This window comes from Microtus pennsylvanicus, chromosome 1 (assembly GCF_037038515.1).
Source record: "Microtus pennsylvanicus isolate mMicPen1 chromosome 1, mMicPen1.hap1, whole genome shotgun sequence".
NCBI lineage: Eukaryota > Metazoa > Chordata > Mammalia > Rodentia > Cricetidae > Microtus > Microtus pennsylvanicus.
In genome coordinates, this window is record NC_134579.1 from 107,163,994 (window position 1) to 107,183,578 (window position 19,585).

General features: G+C 43.2%; 1 protein-coding gene and 1 pseudogene across 5 annotated transcripts in view; one reads left to right on the forward strand and one right to left on the reverse strand.

Annotated features, from left to right (window-relative positions):
* The window catches only part of Rabgef1 (RAB guanine nucleotide exchange factor 1), a 51,142-nt gene that overhangs the window by 13,829 nt on the left and 17,728 nt on the right, over positions 1-19,585 (reverse strand). For 3 of the 5 annotated variants that reach the window (XM_075977758.1, XM_075977761.1, XM_075977767.1), the window contains exons 2-4: positions 17,865-18,050; positions 13,847-14,013; positions 5,317-5,486 (exon numbers count right to left, since the gene is read on the reverse strand). In XM_075977758.1, coding sequence (XP_075833873.1) covers positions 5,317-5,486; positions 13,847-14,013; positions 17,865-18,043 — 516 coding nt within the window. In that variant the 5' untranslated portion in view covers positions 18,044-18,050. The remainder of the gene's footprint in view (positions 1-5,316; positions 5,487-13,846; positions 14,014-17,864; positions 18,051-19,585) is intronic. The other 2 variants (XM_075977780.1, XM_075977771.1) reach the window with 1 other exon arrangement.
* Positions 18,074-18,793, forward strand: LOC142850820 (eukaryotic translation initiation factor 1 pseudogene; annotated as a pseudogene).

Genomic DNA, 19,585 nt, shown 5'->3' on the forward strand with positions numbered 1-19,585 from the left:
ACCTCTGTGAGTTCGAGGCCAGCCTGATTTACATAGTGAGTTCGAGGCCAGCCACGGCTACACAGAAAACCCTGTTTTGAAAAACCAAAACTAAAGACAAAACAAAACAAAACAAAAAAGGATAAAGAAACCAAGCATAGTAAATTCTAGCTTCTTTTGTAACTTTCCTCCATTGACTTTCCTTTTGCTCCCCCCCCCCCCCTTTATTTAGGTGCTGGAGGCTGAACTCAGAACTTTGTCAATTGAGCTATATCCATGGCCTCTTCTCCACTTTCTGTGGGGGAGAGTTGGTTTTTGTTTTTTTAATGTAAATCCCGGTCTCCAGACTCCATCTTTGGAGACCCCGTCCCTGTGCTCCATGACACCACCCCGAGGAGGGTCAAGGTAGCCCACCAAACTTTGAGCCCTCCCCAGAAAAGGTAAAGACTACTCCCCCAGGCTATTTAGACTGCTCCCCCCCCAAATAAACATGTGGTCCCCGTGTGCTCCCCATCATCCCTTCCTCCCCGTGGTCGCGTTGGTGGCTTTCTGGTTCCCCTAGGCGCCACCCAAGAGTGCAGGAGTCCAATTAAACCTGGGTATCTTTTAATTTGGTTTGTTTTGATTAGGCATGATTGGGATTTTTGTGTTAGCAGAGAGCTATGTTAGAAAATATTCTTAATTTCCTTTTTTTTTTTTTTAAGACAGAGTTTCTGAAACTCACTATGTAGACCAGGCTGGCCTCAAACTCAGAGATCTGTCAATGTCTACTTCCCGAGGGCTGGAATTAAAGGTGTGTACCACCATGCCTGGCAGACCTTCTCCAATTTCTTTCCACAGCACTGGGAATGTGTGCTAGGCAAGCTCTCTGCCACTGAGATATATTCCCAGACTATCTCCTTTGTTTTCTTAATTTTAAAACATTTTTGTGGCTGGCTTTTTGAGACAGAGTTTCAGGCTTACTAGAAACTCACTATGTAGTTCAGGCAGGCTTTAAACTTGGTGATTCTCTAGCTTAGACCTCCCAAGTGTTGAAGATTACAGAAGTGATTCATGCAAGAATGCTGTGTTAATTATGAGGCTGCTTTTCTCATTGCAATAGAAACATATCATTCTAAAGACTATGAAGAGGTTCGATAATATGTATTAAATCAGATAGCTAATAACAGAGTTAGATGTGGTGTGACACAGTTACAACCTCAGTATTCAGGGGATTACAAATTTAAGGCCAGTGTGAACTACATAGCAAGACCCTACCTCAAATGAAAGAGAACCCAGTAGGTACTAATACGTTAAAAAGAAAAGGGGGAGCCAGAGAGATGGCTCAGAGGTTAAGAGCACTGGTTGCCCTTCCAGAGGTCCTGAGTTCAATTCCCAGCAACCACATGGCGGCTCACAACCATCTGTAATGAGATCTGGAACTCTCATCTGGCCGGCAGGCATACATGCAGACAAAACACTGTATACATAATAAATAAATCTTTTTTAATTTTTTTAAAGAGGGGTTGCTGGAAAAATGGCTCTGAAGTTAAAAGGTACTTGCTGCTCTTGTAGAGGATTTGAATTCTGTTCCTAGCACCCACATGGCAGCTCACAACTGCCTATAACTCATGCACCAGGGGATTCAATGCCCTCTTCTGGTCTTGTGCAAATACCCACATAAAGAAAATTAAATCTTAAAGGAGAAAAAAAAATGACTCTCTAAGAGCCTCCCCCCCCAAAACACACACTAGGGTGTGTCTTTCTCCTGAAGAGCCCTCAATCCTTGAGCTTAAAATCTATTTCAAAATATTTCAAATAAACTAATTCTGCTTTTTAAAATGGAGGTAAAATAAAAAGACTTCAGAAAAATATTAGCAAAAGTTGTTGGCCGGTAAGGTATTACCATATAATACTGTAGTGAAATATGTAGGTGCTGAAATTTTAGTCAAAAGGGATAGTGTTTAGGGATGTTTTTAAAAGTCTAAATGCAGATTAAGTATTTCCTAACAAAGATCAAATGTCTGGGAAAGACATTTAATGCAACTCTGAAAACAACTGTCTAATCAGAACAGGTTGTGCAACCCTGGCATAAGCTAGGACTGGAGAAAACAGGAACGATGCAGAGTCAGACAAAAGCAAGAGTGCGCCATGTTCTACACCAGCAGTTTGGGGAAAGAATCTGTACAATGGAACAGGAACAAAGATTGATTTATATCAATGGTCAGTGGGGCTGTTTCTACAGATAAGAGTTATTTTTCATGCTGAGTAGGCCCTTAGAGCAATATCAAGAAAGTTTAAATTGGGTAAAGGTTTGTGAGCACATTTGAAAAACTCAATACAGAATGCACCTTAATCTACAGTACATTTCAAAATCTCCAGGAACTGTTCCCTACGTTATACTTAATAAATTTATCTAATTAGTGTCTTAAAGCTAGAGTATGTGAGTTCAGGCATAAACAGCAAGTTTTATGACTCGGAGTCAAAGGCCAGTAGGGATTCCTTCAAGCCCCTGGTATTAGATAAAGGTACTTGCTACCAAGTCTGGAGGTCTAAGTTTAATCCCTGGAACCCACATGGTGGAAGGAAAGAACAACTGCCCACTGGCCTCCATACATGCATGCCTATATACAAGCATACAGATAAATAATAAATAAATGTACATAAAAAATAAATCCATAAAAATGTATCAGGTATGTGGTCCATCATCCTAGACACCAAAGATACCCAGGACGCATGCGTTAAGACTGGGACCCTTATCACAAACAGTTGGCGCTAGTGTAAAACATAAATTTAGTTGCACAGTAGTTTTTAAAACAGGAGGAATGAGTCTTATCATGGTCTCCAGTGTCAATTAGTGGTGCCCTGAACACACAGCACGGTGGCATCTTTAATAGCTGCTTACTTTTTTTTTTTTTTTGGTTTTTCGAGACAGGGTTTCTCTGTGGCTTTGGAGCCTGTCCTGGAACTAGCTCTGTAGACCAGGCTGGTCTTGAACTCACAGAGATCAGCCTGCCTCTGCCTCCCGAGTGCTGGGATTAAAGGCGTGCGCCACCACCGCCCGGCCCACTTTTTTTTTTTTACATGTATTTACTTATTTGAGACAGGGTCTCACTGTGCATCCCTGGCTGGAGCTCACTAGGTAGACCACACTAGCCTGTCTCTTCCTCCAGGATGCTGATATTGAAGGCATGCATCACCACATCAGGGTTGCCTCTTTATTTTCATATTCACTAAATGGTTAATTAAATGAATACAGAACACGGGTACATTATACTTCTCATAAGAAAAACAAACCCAAGCCGGGCGGTGGTGGCGCACGCCTTTAATCCCAGCACTTGGGAGGCAGAGGCAGGCGGATCTCTGTGAGTTCGAGACCAGCCTGGTCTACAAGAGCTAGTTCCAGGATAGGCTCCAAAACCACAGAGAAACCCTGTCTCGAAAAAAAAAAAAAAAACAAAAAAACAAACCCAGCTGAGCAGTGTTTCTGTAAATACAATATAATCTACGGCATATATTCTGTACATACTGCAGCATAAATGCAAAGTTAGTAGAAACCATTCCAGCCCAACAACAAAAAACCCTCAGACTTCGCTTTTTCCACATTAAACAAGCCTATCATTGCTTCCCTCCCTTCTCCCACACTCAAGTCTCACCGGTGGTAGCTTGCCTTAACTTTAAATGTCACTGTTTCTTCACAAATACTTAAAAGAAACAGTTGCCTGCTAACATAGGGTCACAACACCCCTGAAGAGCAAGAAGGAAAGCTTCCCTTTGGAGAACTGAATCTTAGGAACACTGAGAAATGTAGGACACAGATCCACACTTCCGAGGCTAGATGTGTCTAACCAGAGGGCAGTTAAGCAGCTCTGCTTCCTGATTACCATTCCCTTCTATGTAAGCTCTCTTCACCACATAGAAGACCTACATTGCTGTGGGACAATGGTCTATACCCTGTCAGTTGTATTTTAAATAAACACTGATTGGACAGTAGCCAGGCAGGAAGTAGAGGTGGGGCAATGAGAACAGGAGAATTCTGGGAAGAGAAAGAGTCGATCTGCAGATGTCACTCAGACACAGAGCAAGCAAGATGTGACTGCCTCGCCAAAAAAAGTTCCAAGCCACATGGCTAACACAGACAAGAATTATGGGCTAATATAAGCTATAAGAGTTAATAAGAAGCATGAGCTACCTGGCCAACCAGTTTCTGACTAATGTAGACCTCTGTGTATTTCTTTGGGACTAAACAACTGCGGGACAGGGGAGGACAGAAACCTCTGTCAACACATGAGTTTAATGCTGCAGAAGATGAAAATACTTCATCTTTATTTACAAAATGAATTCTTTCACAATTAGTCTTATGAATTATGGAAACTGAAATTACTGATAAATTCTAGACTAAGACACAGGTGTGAATGAGCATGGTGGCACACAATACCTACAAATGTCAGCAGCATTCCAGAGGCTGAGGAAGGGGGATCGAGTTCAGTCTCAGACATGTGGCAAGTCTGAAGTGGACACAGACTACAAACATTGAGACCACACCTCAAAAATCCACAAAACAACCCCCCTACCAGGCATTGTGGTATGTTCCTATAATTCCAGCACTGTGAAGGCTGAGGCAGGAGGTAGGGAGCTAAAGTCTAGCCCGGGCTACACAGTGCCATGCATGTGGAAAACTGAGCTGTAGCCAAGCACTGGTGAGAACCCTAACGAGTGAGCAGACAGCTCACTCATTCTCTTTGGTTTCATACATCCTGCATCTACAAAGCAAAGGGACTGAAACTGTAGCCGCCAAGCTGACAGCTGCAGCTTTCAATGTCTACACTTTATCGGTTTTTTCCTCTAAATGAACATGGAGAAGAACATTAAAAACCTAAATATGCACCAGGCATGGCGGTGCACACCTTTAACCCTGGGAGGCAGAGGTAGGCAGATCTCTGTGAGTTCAAGCTCAACCTGGTATATATAGTGAGTTCCAGGCCAGCCAGGGCTATACTGTGAGACCCTGTCTCAATCAGGGAATACAAGGTGGAAAAAGGAATGATTCAAACACAAAAAGTAAAACAAGTAATAACAAAATCTATTTCATTCTACTGGCTGCAGAGTTGAGCTAAAGGTCCATGGAGGCAGGCTACTCCATTACAAGGTAACTCTCTAACTTCAGAAGTCCCACAGAGATCACCAGAGCATGGTGGAAAAGTACTAGCCAGGGAGTCAGGTGTTAGCTGAGCTAAAAGGCTTGTCTTAGGTAAATATCACCTTCTTGTTGTCAGGTGTAAAATGACAAGATTACAGTTATCTCTAACCCTCCCTAAAACCACAGCTCTTATTTCCAAGGGGTTAGTCTCAGCCTACCCTTTTGTAATGCATTGCTTCCAAAAACATCTTCGTCTGTTTATAGACTTCTTGCCCTGTCTTGTGGAAGGTCTTGAGAAAGTCTATGAACTCTTTAGTCACTCGATCCGTCTCAATGCTGGTTTGCCGGTTTATGGAGGGACTGGGAGCTTTGGCTTCCTGAATTTCTGCTGAGAAAATTAAACACAGTAAGTTTGTTACCCAGAAAACTGATGTATGGAATTACTCTATGTAGTTAACAAGATTACTGAAATTATGTTTAATTAAAGTTAAATTTATATCATTTTATATTTAAACATTTGGATGAGTGTCCTTAAAGTATGGAAAATTTGAAAGTCTAAGCAGATAAAAACTACACGAGCTGAAACATATTCAGCTGGACTGGAAATGTGGCTCAGGTGGTAGAGTGCTTGCCGTGCATGTAAAAATCCCTGGGTTCCAGCCCAGCAATGCATAAACTAAGCATGGTGGCACACAACTATAATCCTTGGGAAGTGGAGGCAGGAGGATCCAGGTCAGTTTAAGGTCATCCTCAGTTACCTAGTGAGTTTGAGGTCAGTCTGGGCTTCATAAGACCCTGTCTCAAAAAAACTTAACTGCAGGATGGCCAGATGGATCAGCAGGCAAAAGAGCTGGATGTACAAGTCTGGTGACTGAATCAATCTTCAAGACACACAGAGTGGAAGCAGAGAATGACTCCTGATTGTAAGAAGTGAATTAAGGCATAACTATTCTTAAAAGTACAAATACAGGGACGGGCATGGTGGCAACAACCTTTAATAAAGGCAGAGGCAGGCGAATCTAAATTGAGGCCAGCCTGGTCTACATAGTGAGTGCCAGGCCAGCCAGAGCTACAAAGTGAGATCCAGAAAATAAATAATCAAATATTAAAAGCAAATCAAGTAATAACAAAAACTCTCAAATTTGTGCTATCAGTCTAATGTGTTAAAGTGAGTTAGAGAGGTGTAAGAAGGCAGGATACTGATAGAAGGTAACAGGCGAAGGGGGCCTGTGCTCCCTGAAGTCGGAAGTTCCACAGAGATGACCTCTGAGTGCAGTGGAAAAAATAATAGCACACACCCGGCCCCAACATAATAAAACGTAAAAAATAAAAACCAAATACCCATGGGCCAGAGTAAGATGGCTCAAAGGGGAAAAGAGTTTGCCACACAGGCCTAGAGATGTGTTTTATCTCCAGAACCCTTATAAAGTAAAAGTAAAAAACTCCACAATGTAGTAATATTATATCCACAGGCGAACGGACACACACCCAACTCATAAATTTTTAATTTTTTAAACAAACAGAAAACAAATAAAAAATACTCAATAGAAGCTGCTCCTTAGCATTCTTTTAGCCAAAATACACAATGCATTAAGCTGTATTATTAATCACCAATTCTGAATTGGTACCCTTTTTTGAACAACTTCCTTGATGATCACCTAAAAATTACCAAAGTAACCATCAATGGGAGTACAAAGGCATCAGGTAACACAAAGCGTTAGAGAACTTCCAAATCACACTTCACCTGCCAAATAGACAAAGGCCAATTTATTTCCCCACCATTCAGCTTGCAAGTCACACTGCTCATAGTAAAAAGGCATCCAAGCTGGGTGCACTGGCACATGCCTGTAATTCTAGCACTTTGAGGCAGGAGGATCAAGTCCTAGGTCAGGCTAGATTACACAATATATGTGATACCAGCTTATGCTTTATAGCAACATTCTACCACTCTCTCTCACACACATCCCCCAATAGACACTGAGTAAAAGGTTTTGTTTGTATTTTCCTTTCGAAACAGGATCCTTCTGCGTTGGCTTCCTAAATGCTAGAACTACAAATGTGGACCACCACATCCCACAAGAAAAAGAAACTGAAAGGCATTGAAATCGACCAACTTCACACTATTATTTTATTGGTCTTTTTATGAGACAGGGTCTCACTATATAGCCCTTGCTGGGCAGTGGTTAACAGGGAAGATGGGCACTTCAAGAATGACAAATACACAAATTAAAACCACAAGAAGATGCCATTCAAAAAGGTAACTTGCTGGGTATACACCTTTAATTCCTATACTTGAGAGGCACAGGCAGGTTCTCTGTAAATTCAAGGTCAGCCTAGTCTACACAGCTAGTTTCAGGACTACACAGGGTGGAAAAGAGGGTAAGAGTGGGGAGGGGAGGGAAGAGAGGGTAGGGGAAGAGAGAGGAAGGAAGGGGAGGGAAGGGGAGAGTAAGAAAGGAAAGGGAGCCGGGCGGTGGTGGCGCACGCCTTTAATCCCAGCACTCGGGACACAGAGGCAGGCGGATGTCTGTGAGTTCGAGGCCAGCCTGGTCTACAAGAGCTAGTGCCAGGACAGGCTCCAAAGCTACAGAGAAACCCTGTCTCGAAAAAAAAAAAAAGGAAGGAAAGGGAAAGGAAGGAAGGAAGGAGAGAAAGAAAGGAAAGGAAGAGAGAGAGGAAGGAGAAAAAGAAAAAAGTTAACTTAATGATTTAGTAACAAAATAATAATCAAAATTATAAAAATCTATGGTAGTTTGAATAAGATGGTCCCTATAGGCTCATATATATGCATACTTAGTTCTCAGTTGGTGAACTGTTTGAGCAGGATTAGAAGAATTAGAAGGTGTGGTCTTGTTGGAGTGAGCCACTAGGGGTGGGCTTTGAGTCTCCAAAAGCCCATGCCATGCCCAGTGGCTCTCTGCCTGCTGCCTGTAGATCAGGATGTAAAGTTCTCAGTTATTGCTCCAGCACCATGTCTGCCTGTGTGCCACCATGTTCCCCACCATGAGGAAAATGGACTAATAATAGCCTCTGAACTATAAGCAAGCCCATAATGAACTATTTTCCTTTTTTAAGAGTTGTTTTGGTCATGGTACCTCTTCACAGGAATAGAAACCCTAACTAAGACAAAATCTGAAATTTGATCTTGACAAGAATGTAACAGTCGCTAACACTGTGCAGATGGGATACAAGTGACAGAACTTTAAAAGGAGACCGTTTAGGAATAACTACCAAAGTTAAAACCCACTGTCCTGCTGGGCATGGAAGCTGCACAGCAATCCCAACACTCAGGAGGCTGAGGCAAGAGGAATGTGGATTCCAGGCCAGGCTGGGCTACAAAGTGAGACCCCCATGTCACAACAACAATAAAGAGGCTAAATTGAGACACTAAGGATAGGAATAAGAACAGTCAAAGAATCAAAAAGAAGTTCCTCCCAACTAACAAGACGGACATTATACTATGAAAAGTCAACTCTCCAAGACACAACAGTCCTAAATACATAATTAACAACACAGCTTTAAAATGCACAAGGGGCCAGGCGGTGGTGGCGCACGCCTTTAATCCCAGCACTCGGGAGGCAGAGGTAGGCAGATCTCTGTGAGTCTGAGACCAGCCTGGTCTACAAGAGCTAGTTCCAGGATAGGCTCCAAAACCACAGAGAAACCCTGTCTCGAAAAACCAAAAAAAAAAAAAAAAAAAAGCACGAGGGAAAAACAGAAATGTAAGGAGTGAGAAACAAATCACAGCTGGAGAGTTCAATCCTCCACTGACAAGACAGGAGGTAAGACAGTAAGACACAACAGAGTTTACACATGAAAGGAGAAAAATAACTCTCATACATTGTATCTGACCATCACATACTCACCATGGCCTACACACTCATTCACATTCTTCCTACGTATATGTATATGTGTGTGTAATAAAACACTTTCTTAAAATCCCACAATATTGTGCAATACTGTGGATACACAAGCCTAAACTAAAATTTATAGAATGATCTACAACAGAAACACAACATTTCTTCCATGTGACAAGATAATAATGGCAATGACTTACTGTGAGTACTACCGTATGCTGAGCGCTTCTACAAGACCACTGTGCAACCCTCACATACACCAGACCGTATCCCTACAACTGACAATTGAAGTAGCCAAGGCTTGAAGGTCTTTAGAAACTGAACTTCAGCTGCTTCTGTGGTTAAGGGCAGAACTGAACTAGGGTCTGACTTCTGAGCAGATGTTTCCCTATACAAGAGGACCCTCCAGAGAATGCCAAGCCCTCAGACTGAAAAGCTTCAGGGACTGAAAGCTTCGGGGTTAAAAGCAGGGAAAGCCCAGTTATCTCCTTCACTGTTTCACTTCTGTACACTCCTCTCCAACAAATACTTCAGACTAAACAAAGAGCGGAAAAGTCCTCAGCTGAGCAGCCCGGTTCTCAGCACTTTCAAGGTTGAAGCAGGAGGTTTGTTAGGAGTTCAAGGACACCCTGGACCACAAAGTGAGATCTTGTCTAAAAAGTCCAGCCTACCCCAAATTCCCCTCTAAAATGTAAGCAGAGGGGGTTGGAGTAGAGCTCAGCACTAAAAAAGATAGGGTTGGCTCTACCAGTACTCTCCAGACAACACAAAAAGCTTTCAACATAACAAGAAGGGAGATGGAAAAGAACAATCTAGTCACGCTACAGCTAGAACTGTAGGGACCAAGCAGCCAGAGTTTACACATCTACTTATATTCATTTTGAGTTTCTCAAACAGAAACACAATTTGCGGTTCAAGTCCATCCAGTCAAACAGGATTCTCAAGCTGTCTATCACCCAGCTAAAGAGTATACAAGGCTTTCCAGCTGAGCAACCCTGGGCCAAAAGGAAAGCCGCTCCTCAGCTATCGTTCAAGGAGCGCTTAGTAGGTGCCAGGCACTATGCTCATTAACCACTCATTAATTCTTAACAATTTCACAAGGTGGGTGATAGTACCACCTTACAGATGAATCTTAGCGAACTTACCACTTACCTGTCCAATGCCACATGCTAGTAAAAGGAAGAGCTGGGATTTGAAACCAGATTGGAATCCCAAGCCCAGGCAGGTTCTTTATAAGTACACTGTACCACCCTATTATTATTGCAGCATCTGCTATTTCAACCTAAATAGTCCTGGAGGAGCTAAAAAAATGGATTGGGGCTAAGAGCACACACTGCTCTTCCAGAACACCCAGTTTAGTTCTCAGCACCCACACTGAATGGTTCACAAGCACTCATTACTCCAGTTCCAGTGGACCCAAGGCCCTCTTCTGGCTCCCTGGACATGACACTCACATGCATACACTCTTACACATTAATAATAACAACACCACCAAAGAGGAGGGTAATGTATGCTGTATGCTGTGAATGCCACTGGTTAATAAAGAAGCTGTTTTGGGCCTGTGCAGGGCAGAATAGAGCTAGGCAGGGAAAACTAAACTGAATGCTGGAAGAAAGAAGGTGGAGTCAAGAGACACCATGTAGCCACCAGAGGGGAAAGATGCGAGCTGCCAGCTAGAACCTTCTGGTAGGCCATGAGCCTCATGGTAAAATATAAAATCGAAATGGGTTAACCAAAGATATAAGAGCTAGCAAGCAATAGGCTTTAGGCTTAAGTGATTGGCCAAGCAGTGATCTAAATAATATAGTTTCTGAGGGGTTATTTCAAGTCTGGGTAGCCGGGAACAAATGGGCAGCCTCCGCCAACAGGAGGGCACAAGTGTACCAGCATGCCAAGACAGAAGGATCACTGAAGTCCAGGAGCTGGACGAGACAGTAGGATCACTGAAGTCCAGGAGCTGGACAAGACAGGAGGATCACTGAAGTCCAGGAGCTGGACAAGACAGGAGGATCACTGAAGTCCAGGAGCTGGACAAGACAGGAGGATCACTGAAGTCCAGGAGCTGGACGAGACAGTAGGATCACTGAAGTCCAGGAGCTGGACAAGACAGGAGGATCACTGAAGTCCAGGAGCTGGACAAGACAGTAGGATCACTGAAGTCCAGGAGCTGGACGAGACAGTAGGATCACTGAAGTCCAGGAGCTGGAGGCCAGCATGGAGAACACAGTGAGATCTTACCTCAATCACTCAATAAGTCAGTGAGCAAGTCACCTGCTATGTATGCTTGTTAGAAGGACAGACCAAATATTATGTCAAACTTAATCTTTGATATATGAAGAGAATAATACCCTTGCTAATTTGATTTGAATGGTTATGAAGAATAAAGGCAGCCTGAGAAGGTGGCAAGGGTTATGTATTTGTAGAATAATCATGGAAACCTGAATTTGACTCCCAGTACCCACTAAAAAACCAGGTGAAGTGTCATGTGTCTGTAATCCCAGCAATAGGATGGCAGATATAGGAGATCACTGCCAGTCAGTCTGTCCAAAGTGATGAGCTCCAGGTTCACTGAGTGACCCTATCTCAAATAGTAAGGTAAGAATAACGAGGAGCTGGAGAGATGGCTTGGTAGTTAAGAGTATTGGTTGCTCTTCAAGGGAACCTGAGCTAAATTCTCAGCACCCACATGGCAGCTCATAATTGTCTGTAACTCCAGTTCCAGGGGATCTAACACCCTCACACAAATGCACATAAGATAAATTTAAATAAATTATTAAAAAGAAGAATAATGAAAGATACTCAATGTTGACCTATGGTTTCCACACCCACTCACACACAAATGCACATACCCACACAAACATGTACACTTACCACATACACACAAATTCTTCAAATCCCTTAGGAGATTGTGTTTGCTTGAACCACACTCTCTTGGCTTAAGAGCTTTCTTTTGTACTACTAATATAAATAAACTAACAGGAGCGCATATAGAGGAAGTAAAATACAGTCACAGAATAACAAAGTTGACCATGGGTCTAGACTGCAAGTTGAAGCTGCCCCTATTATCAGCTGAGTGTACTCACACAAAGGCCAACAAGCAAGCAGGCTCAAGTGGAAAGCTTGCTTGCAAACTTACCTAAGTAACCTGTGACCCAATGCCTTTATTTAGAAATGAAGGATTTTTACAGACTTTGAAGCTTTCTTATTTTATCCCCCCAGACATGGTTTCTCTGTGTAGCCCTGGCTGTCCTGGAACTCACTCTGAAGACCAGGCTCGCCTTGAACTCACAGAGATCCGCCTGCCTCTGCCTCCCAAGTGCTGAGATTAATGGCCTGTGCCACCACAGCCTGGCTGACTTTGAAGCTTTCTACCCACAAAAACAGCTACAATGTTAAAGGCTAAAGTCTAACTCCTAACACTGAAAAAGCAAAAGGCAGATGTGGTGGTGTGTGACTCTTACTCCAGCAGGTGATGAGGGCAGAAAGATCCCAAGTTTAAAGTGAGCCTGAGCCACACTGTGAGTTCAGTAAAGTTCTCTGCTGCACAGTATGAGAATCTCAGTTCAACCCTCAGAGTTCACACAAAAGCTGGGCATGGTGGCACAAGCCTATAATCCCAAATCTTGGCGGATAGACAAAGACCCCTGGAACTCAATGGCCAGCCAGTCTAGCTAAATCAGGGAGGTTTGGGTTCATTAAGAGACTCTGCCTCACAAAAATAAGGTGGAAACCAGTCAGTGGTGGTGGCTGCGGCAGCGGCGGCAGCGGCGGCGCACGCCTTTAATCCAAACACTTGGGGAGGAGAAGCAGGCGGATCTCTGTGAGATCGAGGCTAACCTGATCTACAGAGTGAGTTCCAGGACAGCCAGAGATATTACACAGAGAAACCCTGTCTCAAAAAACCAAAAAGAAAAATGAAAAAAGAAAAACATAGAGAACAATCAAAGATACACAATGACAATCTCTGGCCTACACAAGTATATGCGCACACACACACTCAAGTAGATGAATGAGGAGCTGGAGCGATAGCTCAGTGGTTAAGATCACTGACTGCTCATCAAGAAGACCCAAGTTTGATTCCCAGAACCTACATGGCAACTCACAACCATTGTAACTTCAGTTTCAAAGCATCTGACATACCAGGCACAAAGCAGTTCACAGACATACAAGTAAAAAATAAACAAATAAAAATTTTCAAAATAGATGAAATAATACAAATCCATCTATAAGAAAATATTTAATATGAGTTACTCAAGAGCCCCAAATGAGCCTTCTCCTATCTGTATGTTCCCTACTAGCATAGGAAATAAACTTTGAGAGAAAAATTTCTCAGGTGACTTTCGATCCCAGAAAGAGCCACTTCTGATAATTTATAAACAGCGGTTATTACACATGGAAAACAAGGCCAAAAAATGGAGGAGGAGGAGGAGGAGGAGGAGGAGGAGGAGGAGGAGGAGGAGGAGGAGGAGGAGGAGGAGGAGAAGGAGAAGAAGAAGAGGAGGAGGAGGAGGAGGAGGAGGAGGAGGAGGAGGAGGAGGAGGAGGAGGAGGAGGAGAAGAAGAAGAAGAAGAAGAAGAAGAAGAAGAAGAAGAAGAAGAAGAAGAAGAAGAAGAAGAAGAAGAAGAAGAAGAAATAATAGAGAGCTTTATAAACAGAGCTACACAGTTCAACTCCCTTTAGTTCTCCTGTGGAATAAATAGCTTCTTTAAAAGACAGTATCTTTGAGTAAAAGAGAGTATATTTCATGTATTGTTTGACCATCAAACTAGATTTCTGTGTTAAATCTGAACTAGAATTCTCTTAGGCTTACAGATGTAAAAGACTGAGTCCACCTCTTTCTAGATCTAGTCTGTTGTTTATTTAGTCACACAAGAAGGAAAGAGAAAATTACCTTTCTTGGATCCCACTCTGGAAGAGGCGCTGAAGAACTTCTTCACTGTGGTGACCTTCCGGGTCTTCTCATTGGTTTTCTTTTCCTCGAACTTGGAGAATGTGAGGGACTGGGCTCCTTGGCTGCTCTGGCTGCTAGCAAAGGCCTCTTCCTCCTCCCGCTGAAGCCTGAAATTCAGGAAGAGGATTGTGAATGACTGGAGTCTCCTCTCCAAGCTTTCCCAGGGTCTAAGAGATCCTGTTTAAATGACTGAAGAGGAGCTGAAGACTTCATAAACAGGAGCTAAATATACCAGGTGGGTCTGAGCCATTGAGCACACAGCTGTAAGATGAAATTATATAGCTGCTGAAGATCCGATGTATAGGTTTAACACCCAGCACCTCAAATAAATAAATAATAATAATAATAAATCAGGTTTTACACTTTTAATCTCTACATTTGGGGAGGCTAAGGCAAGATTGCTGAGTTTGAGGTCAGCCTGGGTTACAGACTAGGACCCTGTCTCAAATTTTCATATTAAGAAACAGAGCTATAGTTGGGCAGTAGTGGTGTACACCTTTAATCCCAGCACTTGGGAGGCAGAGGCAGGTAGAGATCTAAGTTCCAGTCCAGCGTGGCCTACAAAGTGAGTTCCAGAACAGTCAGGACTACACAGAAAAACTCAGTCTTAAAAAAAAAAAAGAAAAAGAAGGAGGAGGAGGAGGAAGAAGAGGAGGAGGAGGAGGAAAAAAAAGAAAGAAACAGGGCTAAAGGAGGTTGCTAAGATCAATGTAGGAGCTGGACAGGTGGCTCAGTGTCCAAAAGTACTTGTTGCTTGTGTAGAGGATCTGGGTTTGGTTTCCAGCACCCACAGGGCAGCTCACAACCTCCTATAACTCCAGCTCTAGAGAATCTGACATCCTCTTCTGGTCTCCTCAGACACTGGACACATGTGGTATACTTACATACATACATGCAAGCATCCACATACATAAAAATAAATCTAAAAAAATATAGAAAGAAATGTAATTTTAAAAATGTATGGCTTAGGATGGCGCTCAGTTGACGACTGCTTGCCCAACACTCACAGAGTTCTGCGCTCGTCCCCTCACTGCGTACACGGTGGCACACACTTGGGGGTAAAGTCCAGGGTCATCCTTGACACAGTAAGTTTGAAGTCAGCTTGGGAGACAAGAAAGAGCCTGCCTCAAAACATCAGCCAACAAGGTAGTTCAGTAGGTCAGATAAAAAGGCTCGTGCCACCAACCCTGATGACCTGAATTCAATCCCCAAAGCTCATAAAGCAGAAAGAGAGAACCTCTGACCTCTATATATGGAGACAACCCCTCTCACAAAACTAGACAGACAGACAGGTAGATAATTTTTAAATTATAAAGATTATGAAACGTATGTATGTTATGGAGTTGGAGCGATGTCTCAGCAGTTAAGAGCACATACTGCCTTCCAGAGGACCTGAGTACAATTCCTAGCACCCACACCTAGCAACTCACAGGGAATCTGATGGCCCTGGCCTCCTCAGGCGCTTGCTCTCACATGCAAATACACAGAAACACAATACACATATGCACATTAATTAAAAATAAAAATAAGTTATCTCTGTGTGTGTATACATTGCATATATACATGTGTCTGTACATATACACATATGCATAAATGTATATATGTAATATATATTATTTAAAAGATAAAAGCAGGCTGGAAAGATGACTTAGAAGTTAAGAACACTTCCCGCTCTTGCAGAAGACCCAAATTCAGTTCCCAGAGCCCATGTCAGGAAACTCACATTCACCTATAACTCCAGCTTCAGGGAATCTGACTACTGCTTCTGGCTTCTGCAGGTCCCCATACACATGTCATACACTCACAAATAAAAACTGAATCCATCAGCGGTGTTGGACAATAGGAGAGACGGCTCAGATGTTTAGAGTACTTTTTCTTTCAGAGAACCTAAATTCAATTCACAGCACCCCACATGGTGGCTCACAAACATCTGTAACTCCAGTTCCAGGGGAATCAAACGACCTTTTCTGAACTCCATAGGCACCAGGCACACATACATACATACATGTAAGCAAAACTTCATATTAATAAAACAATAAATCTTTTTTTAAAAAAAGCTTTCATGGTTGGGCAGTGGTAGTACACACCTTTAATCCCAGCACTCAGGAGGCAGAGGCAGGCGGATCTCTGTGAATTCGAGACCAGCCTGGTCTACAAAGCAGATGCCAGGACAGCCAGGACTGTTACACAGAAAAACCCTGTCTAGGAAAATCACAATAAATAAAGGAAGGGAGGAAGGGAGGGAGGGAGGGAGGGAGGGAGGGAGGGAGGGAGGGAGGGAGGGAGGGAAGGACCTTTCATAAACAAAGAAGGAAATGGTCTTGCTGTGATGGATGCAGCTCAGAGGCAGAGTACATGCCCAGCAAGCATGAGGTTCAGTCATCAGCATTGAAAATTAGGGATGGGATGATGTAGCTCTTTTCCCTAATTGAGAGGGACACTTTCTAGAGCAGAGTGTTAAGCAAGTGCTCTTGGAACACAGGATGGAAAAACTCCACCAGAGGAGAGGTCTAAGGGTCTACAGTGGTAACACTAGGGGCAGGTCTACAAGATGACTAGGAGTCTACTAAGCGAAAGGACAGTTTTCAACAGGAAATTATAGATAAAGTGTGGCTTCTAGTCAGGCATAGTGGCTTACACTTGTAGCCCCAGCACTTGGAAGGCAGAGACAGGAGGATCATTGATGATGAGATTGACTGTGTGCTGGATATAATGGTCTCCAGATGATGAGGAACTCTGACTGCAAACCAACTATCATTCGGGAATTCATTGTGGGGCAAAGAACCCATAAAGATTATAAACCCAAGAAGTTACCCTGTTAATATCTATACTTTCGCACTAATGTAAGTAGCTATATAAAATTCAAGAGGCTAGAGATGGCTCCACAGTTAAGATCACAGGCCATAATTCTCTGAGTTCACCCACCACAGACGAGAACGTGAACAGAGTAGTTATTCAACAAATATTAAGTGACTAGACAAGGAAAAGCAGCAAAAGCTAGCGTTTGGTTTGACCATATTACCACAGTCTACAGGATATCATGGCAAAGGGTAGGCTTTCTTCCTGGCATTTTCCAAGCCCCTGAACACACCAGCATCATCCCTGGCTGTCCTGAACTTGCTCTGTAGACCAGGCCAGCCTTGAACTCACAAAGATCCCCCTGCCTCCCAAGTGCTGGGATTAAAGGCGTGCACCACCATCGCCCGGCACCCACTGCACTGTTTTACAAAACCTATGTGGAGGATGACTGAATTACAAATGTTACAGACCATTTAGTTTGTTTTGCTTTTTTTCCCTAATGATTTATTTATTATGTGTACAATGTTCTGCCTCCATGTGTCCCTGTAGGCCAGAAGAGAGCACCAGATCTCATTACAGATGGTTGTGAGCCACCATATGGTTCTTGGGAACTGAACTCAAGACCTTTGGAAGAGCAGCCAGTGCTCTTAACCTCTGAGCCATCTCTCCAGCCCCTTACCAGCACTTCTATCTTTTAATCTTTGTCATACTTGTGTTTAGAGACGACACAGCTACTTCAGAGTAATCTGGTTTCACAAGAAAAATCAAATGGTCACAATTTCAGGACCATGTACATAAACTAACTAGTACTGACTACTGTGGGTAAGTCAGAAGAATGAGGAAAGCAATTCTTGAGAGCCACCTGCCGAGCCCTGGAGGCAGCATATCACTCATCTTCACCACAAAGGATGCTTGCCTTCATAAGAGGTAAGAATAGCACACTCAAATGGAAAATCAACAAACACAAAATGGAGAATCCACTAAAAGAGATTTAGTAAGTGTTGACCAGAGAGCAGAAAGAATCTTCTCTTGATGATGAGCTGACCTGCTAATAGCTCTTGATAGAAGAAAAGCATGGCTAAGCAATGACAGGACCTTGTACCTGGTTATGTCACTGGTAGCCATACCCACCTCCAGCCAGCCAGTGAGGTCCTTTTACCTTTCTGCCAGTTCCCAGTCCTCTTGGATCTGCTTCTGCCGGGCCTTGTGGTACTCCTCTCTCCAGCACTTGGAGCAGAACCCCTGCCAGGCAGGGTTCCCATAGTAACCACATCCTTTCTTACACAAGAGCTCAGATTGATCCACATGAATTCCCCGGCGTTCAGACTTTAGGCTCATCTTCTTCCTGATAAAAAGAAATGAGAAAGAATGGAAATTAACTTGTATCATATTACTAAAATACAACACTCATGTAGAAAAATTCAAGTGAGTCAAGATCTTCAAGCCATAGGGGAGAAAAGAAGAGAGGAAAGGAAGACAGTGTGCAAAGCCCAAAGTATAACATAGAAAGTTCAAGCAGAATCATACTAAAGAAAGACTTTAATCTGATGGCCTGAAAAACACAGTGCACCTCAAGAGACTAATACTGGCCCCAGTCACTGAGCCGCTGCCGAGGACTCAGCTGCCTCCCCCTCGAGTCCCCTCGCTTCCCTATGCTCTCCCTTTCCCCCCCTCCCCTTCCCCCCCCCCCCCCCCCCCCCCCGTCCCCCTTGCCCTTCTGCAGGCCGTTTCCACTGAGGAAAAGGAATAGTATCGTATCAGAACCTCCACTCTTTCAACCCCTTTGCTGATGCAAGTAAGGATGATGACCTGCTTCCTGCTGGCACTGAGGATTATATCCATGTAAGAATTCAACAGAGAAACGGCAGGAAGACCCTTACCACTGTCCAAGGGATCGCTGATGATTACGATAAAAAGAAACTAGTGAAGGCGGTTAAGAAGAAATTTGCCTGCAATGGCACTGTAATTGAGCATCCAGAACATGGAGAAGTAATTCAGCTACAGGGTGACCAGTGCAAGAACATATGTCAGTTCCTAATAGAGATTGGACTGGCTAAGGATGATCAGATGAAGATTCATGGGTTTTAAGTGCTTGGACTCTAAAGCTTAAGAGAGGATTTCCTTCCAATGAGTAGAATTTCCCTCCCATCCCTTGTCACAAGTTTAAAAACCTCACAGCTTGTATAATGTAACCATTTGGGGTCCACTTTTAACTTGGACTAGCGTAACTCCTTCATGCAATAAACTGAAAAGAGCTAAAAAGAGAGAGAGACTAATACTGGATTAAAGACCTAAGCATAAAGTTTTAAACTCCTAGAGGAAAAGCTGACAAGGACTTCGTCAATAGGTCCACAATATGGCCTTTAATGTTTTAACAACTTAGGGTTTTTCATGACAATGAGACACTCTGCTCCTGGCAGCACCAATCTACTTCAAGAGGAAGATGGGTATCGAAGAGGATCCTTATGGAGTTTGATAGTTCAGTGAGGGACCCTGACTCAAAAGTTAAGGTGGACTGGTAAGATGACTCAGCAGGTAAAGGTGCTGGCTGCCGACCCTGATAACCTGAATCCTATCCCTCTAACCCACATGGTGCAAGGGAAGAACCAACTCCTAAAGTCCTCTGATCTCCACAAGTATGTGGTGACAAGCACACTCACCCATACTAAGTAACTAATTTTTAAAACTTTTATACAGGGTTGTATTATATAGCTCTGGATGGCATGTAGTCCAGGCAGGCTGGCCTCCAGCTCAGAGATCTGCCTGCCTCTGCCTCCTAGGTTCTGAAAATAAAAATGTGTGCCAGCACATCTGACAAATAAAAATATTTAAAAAAAAAATAAGGAGAACAGCAATTGAAGAAGGTGGTCTACCCGACTT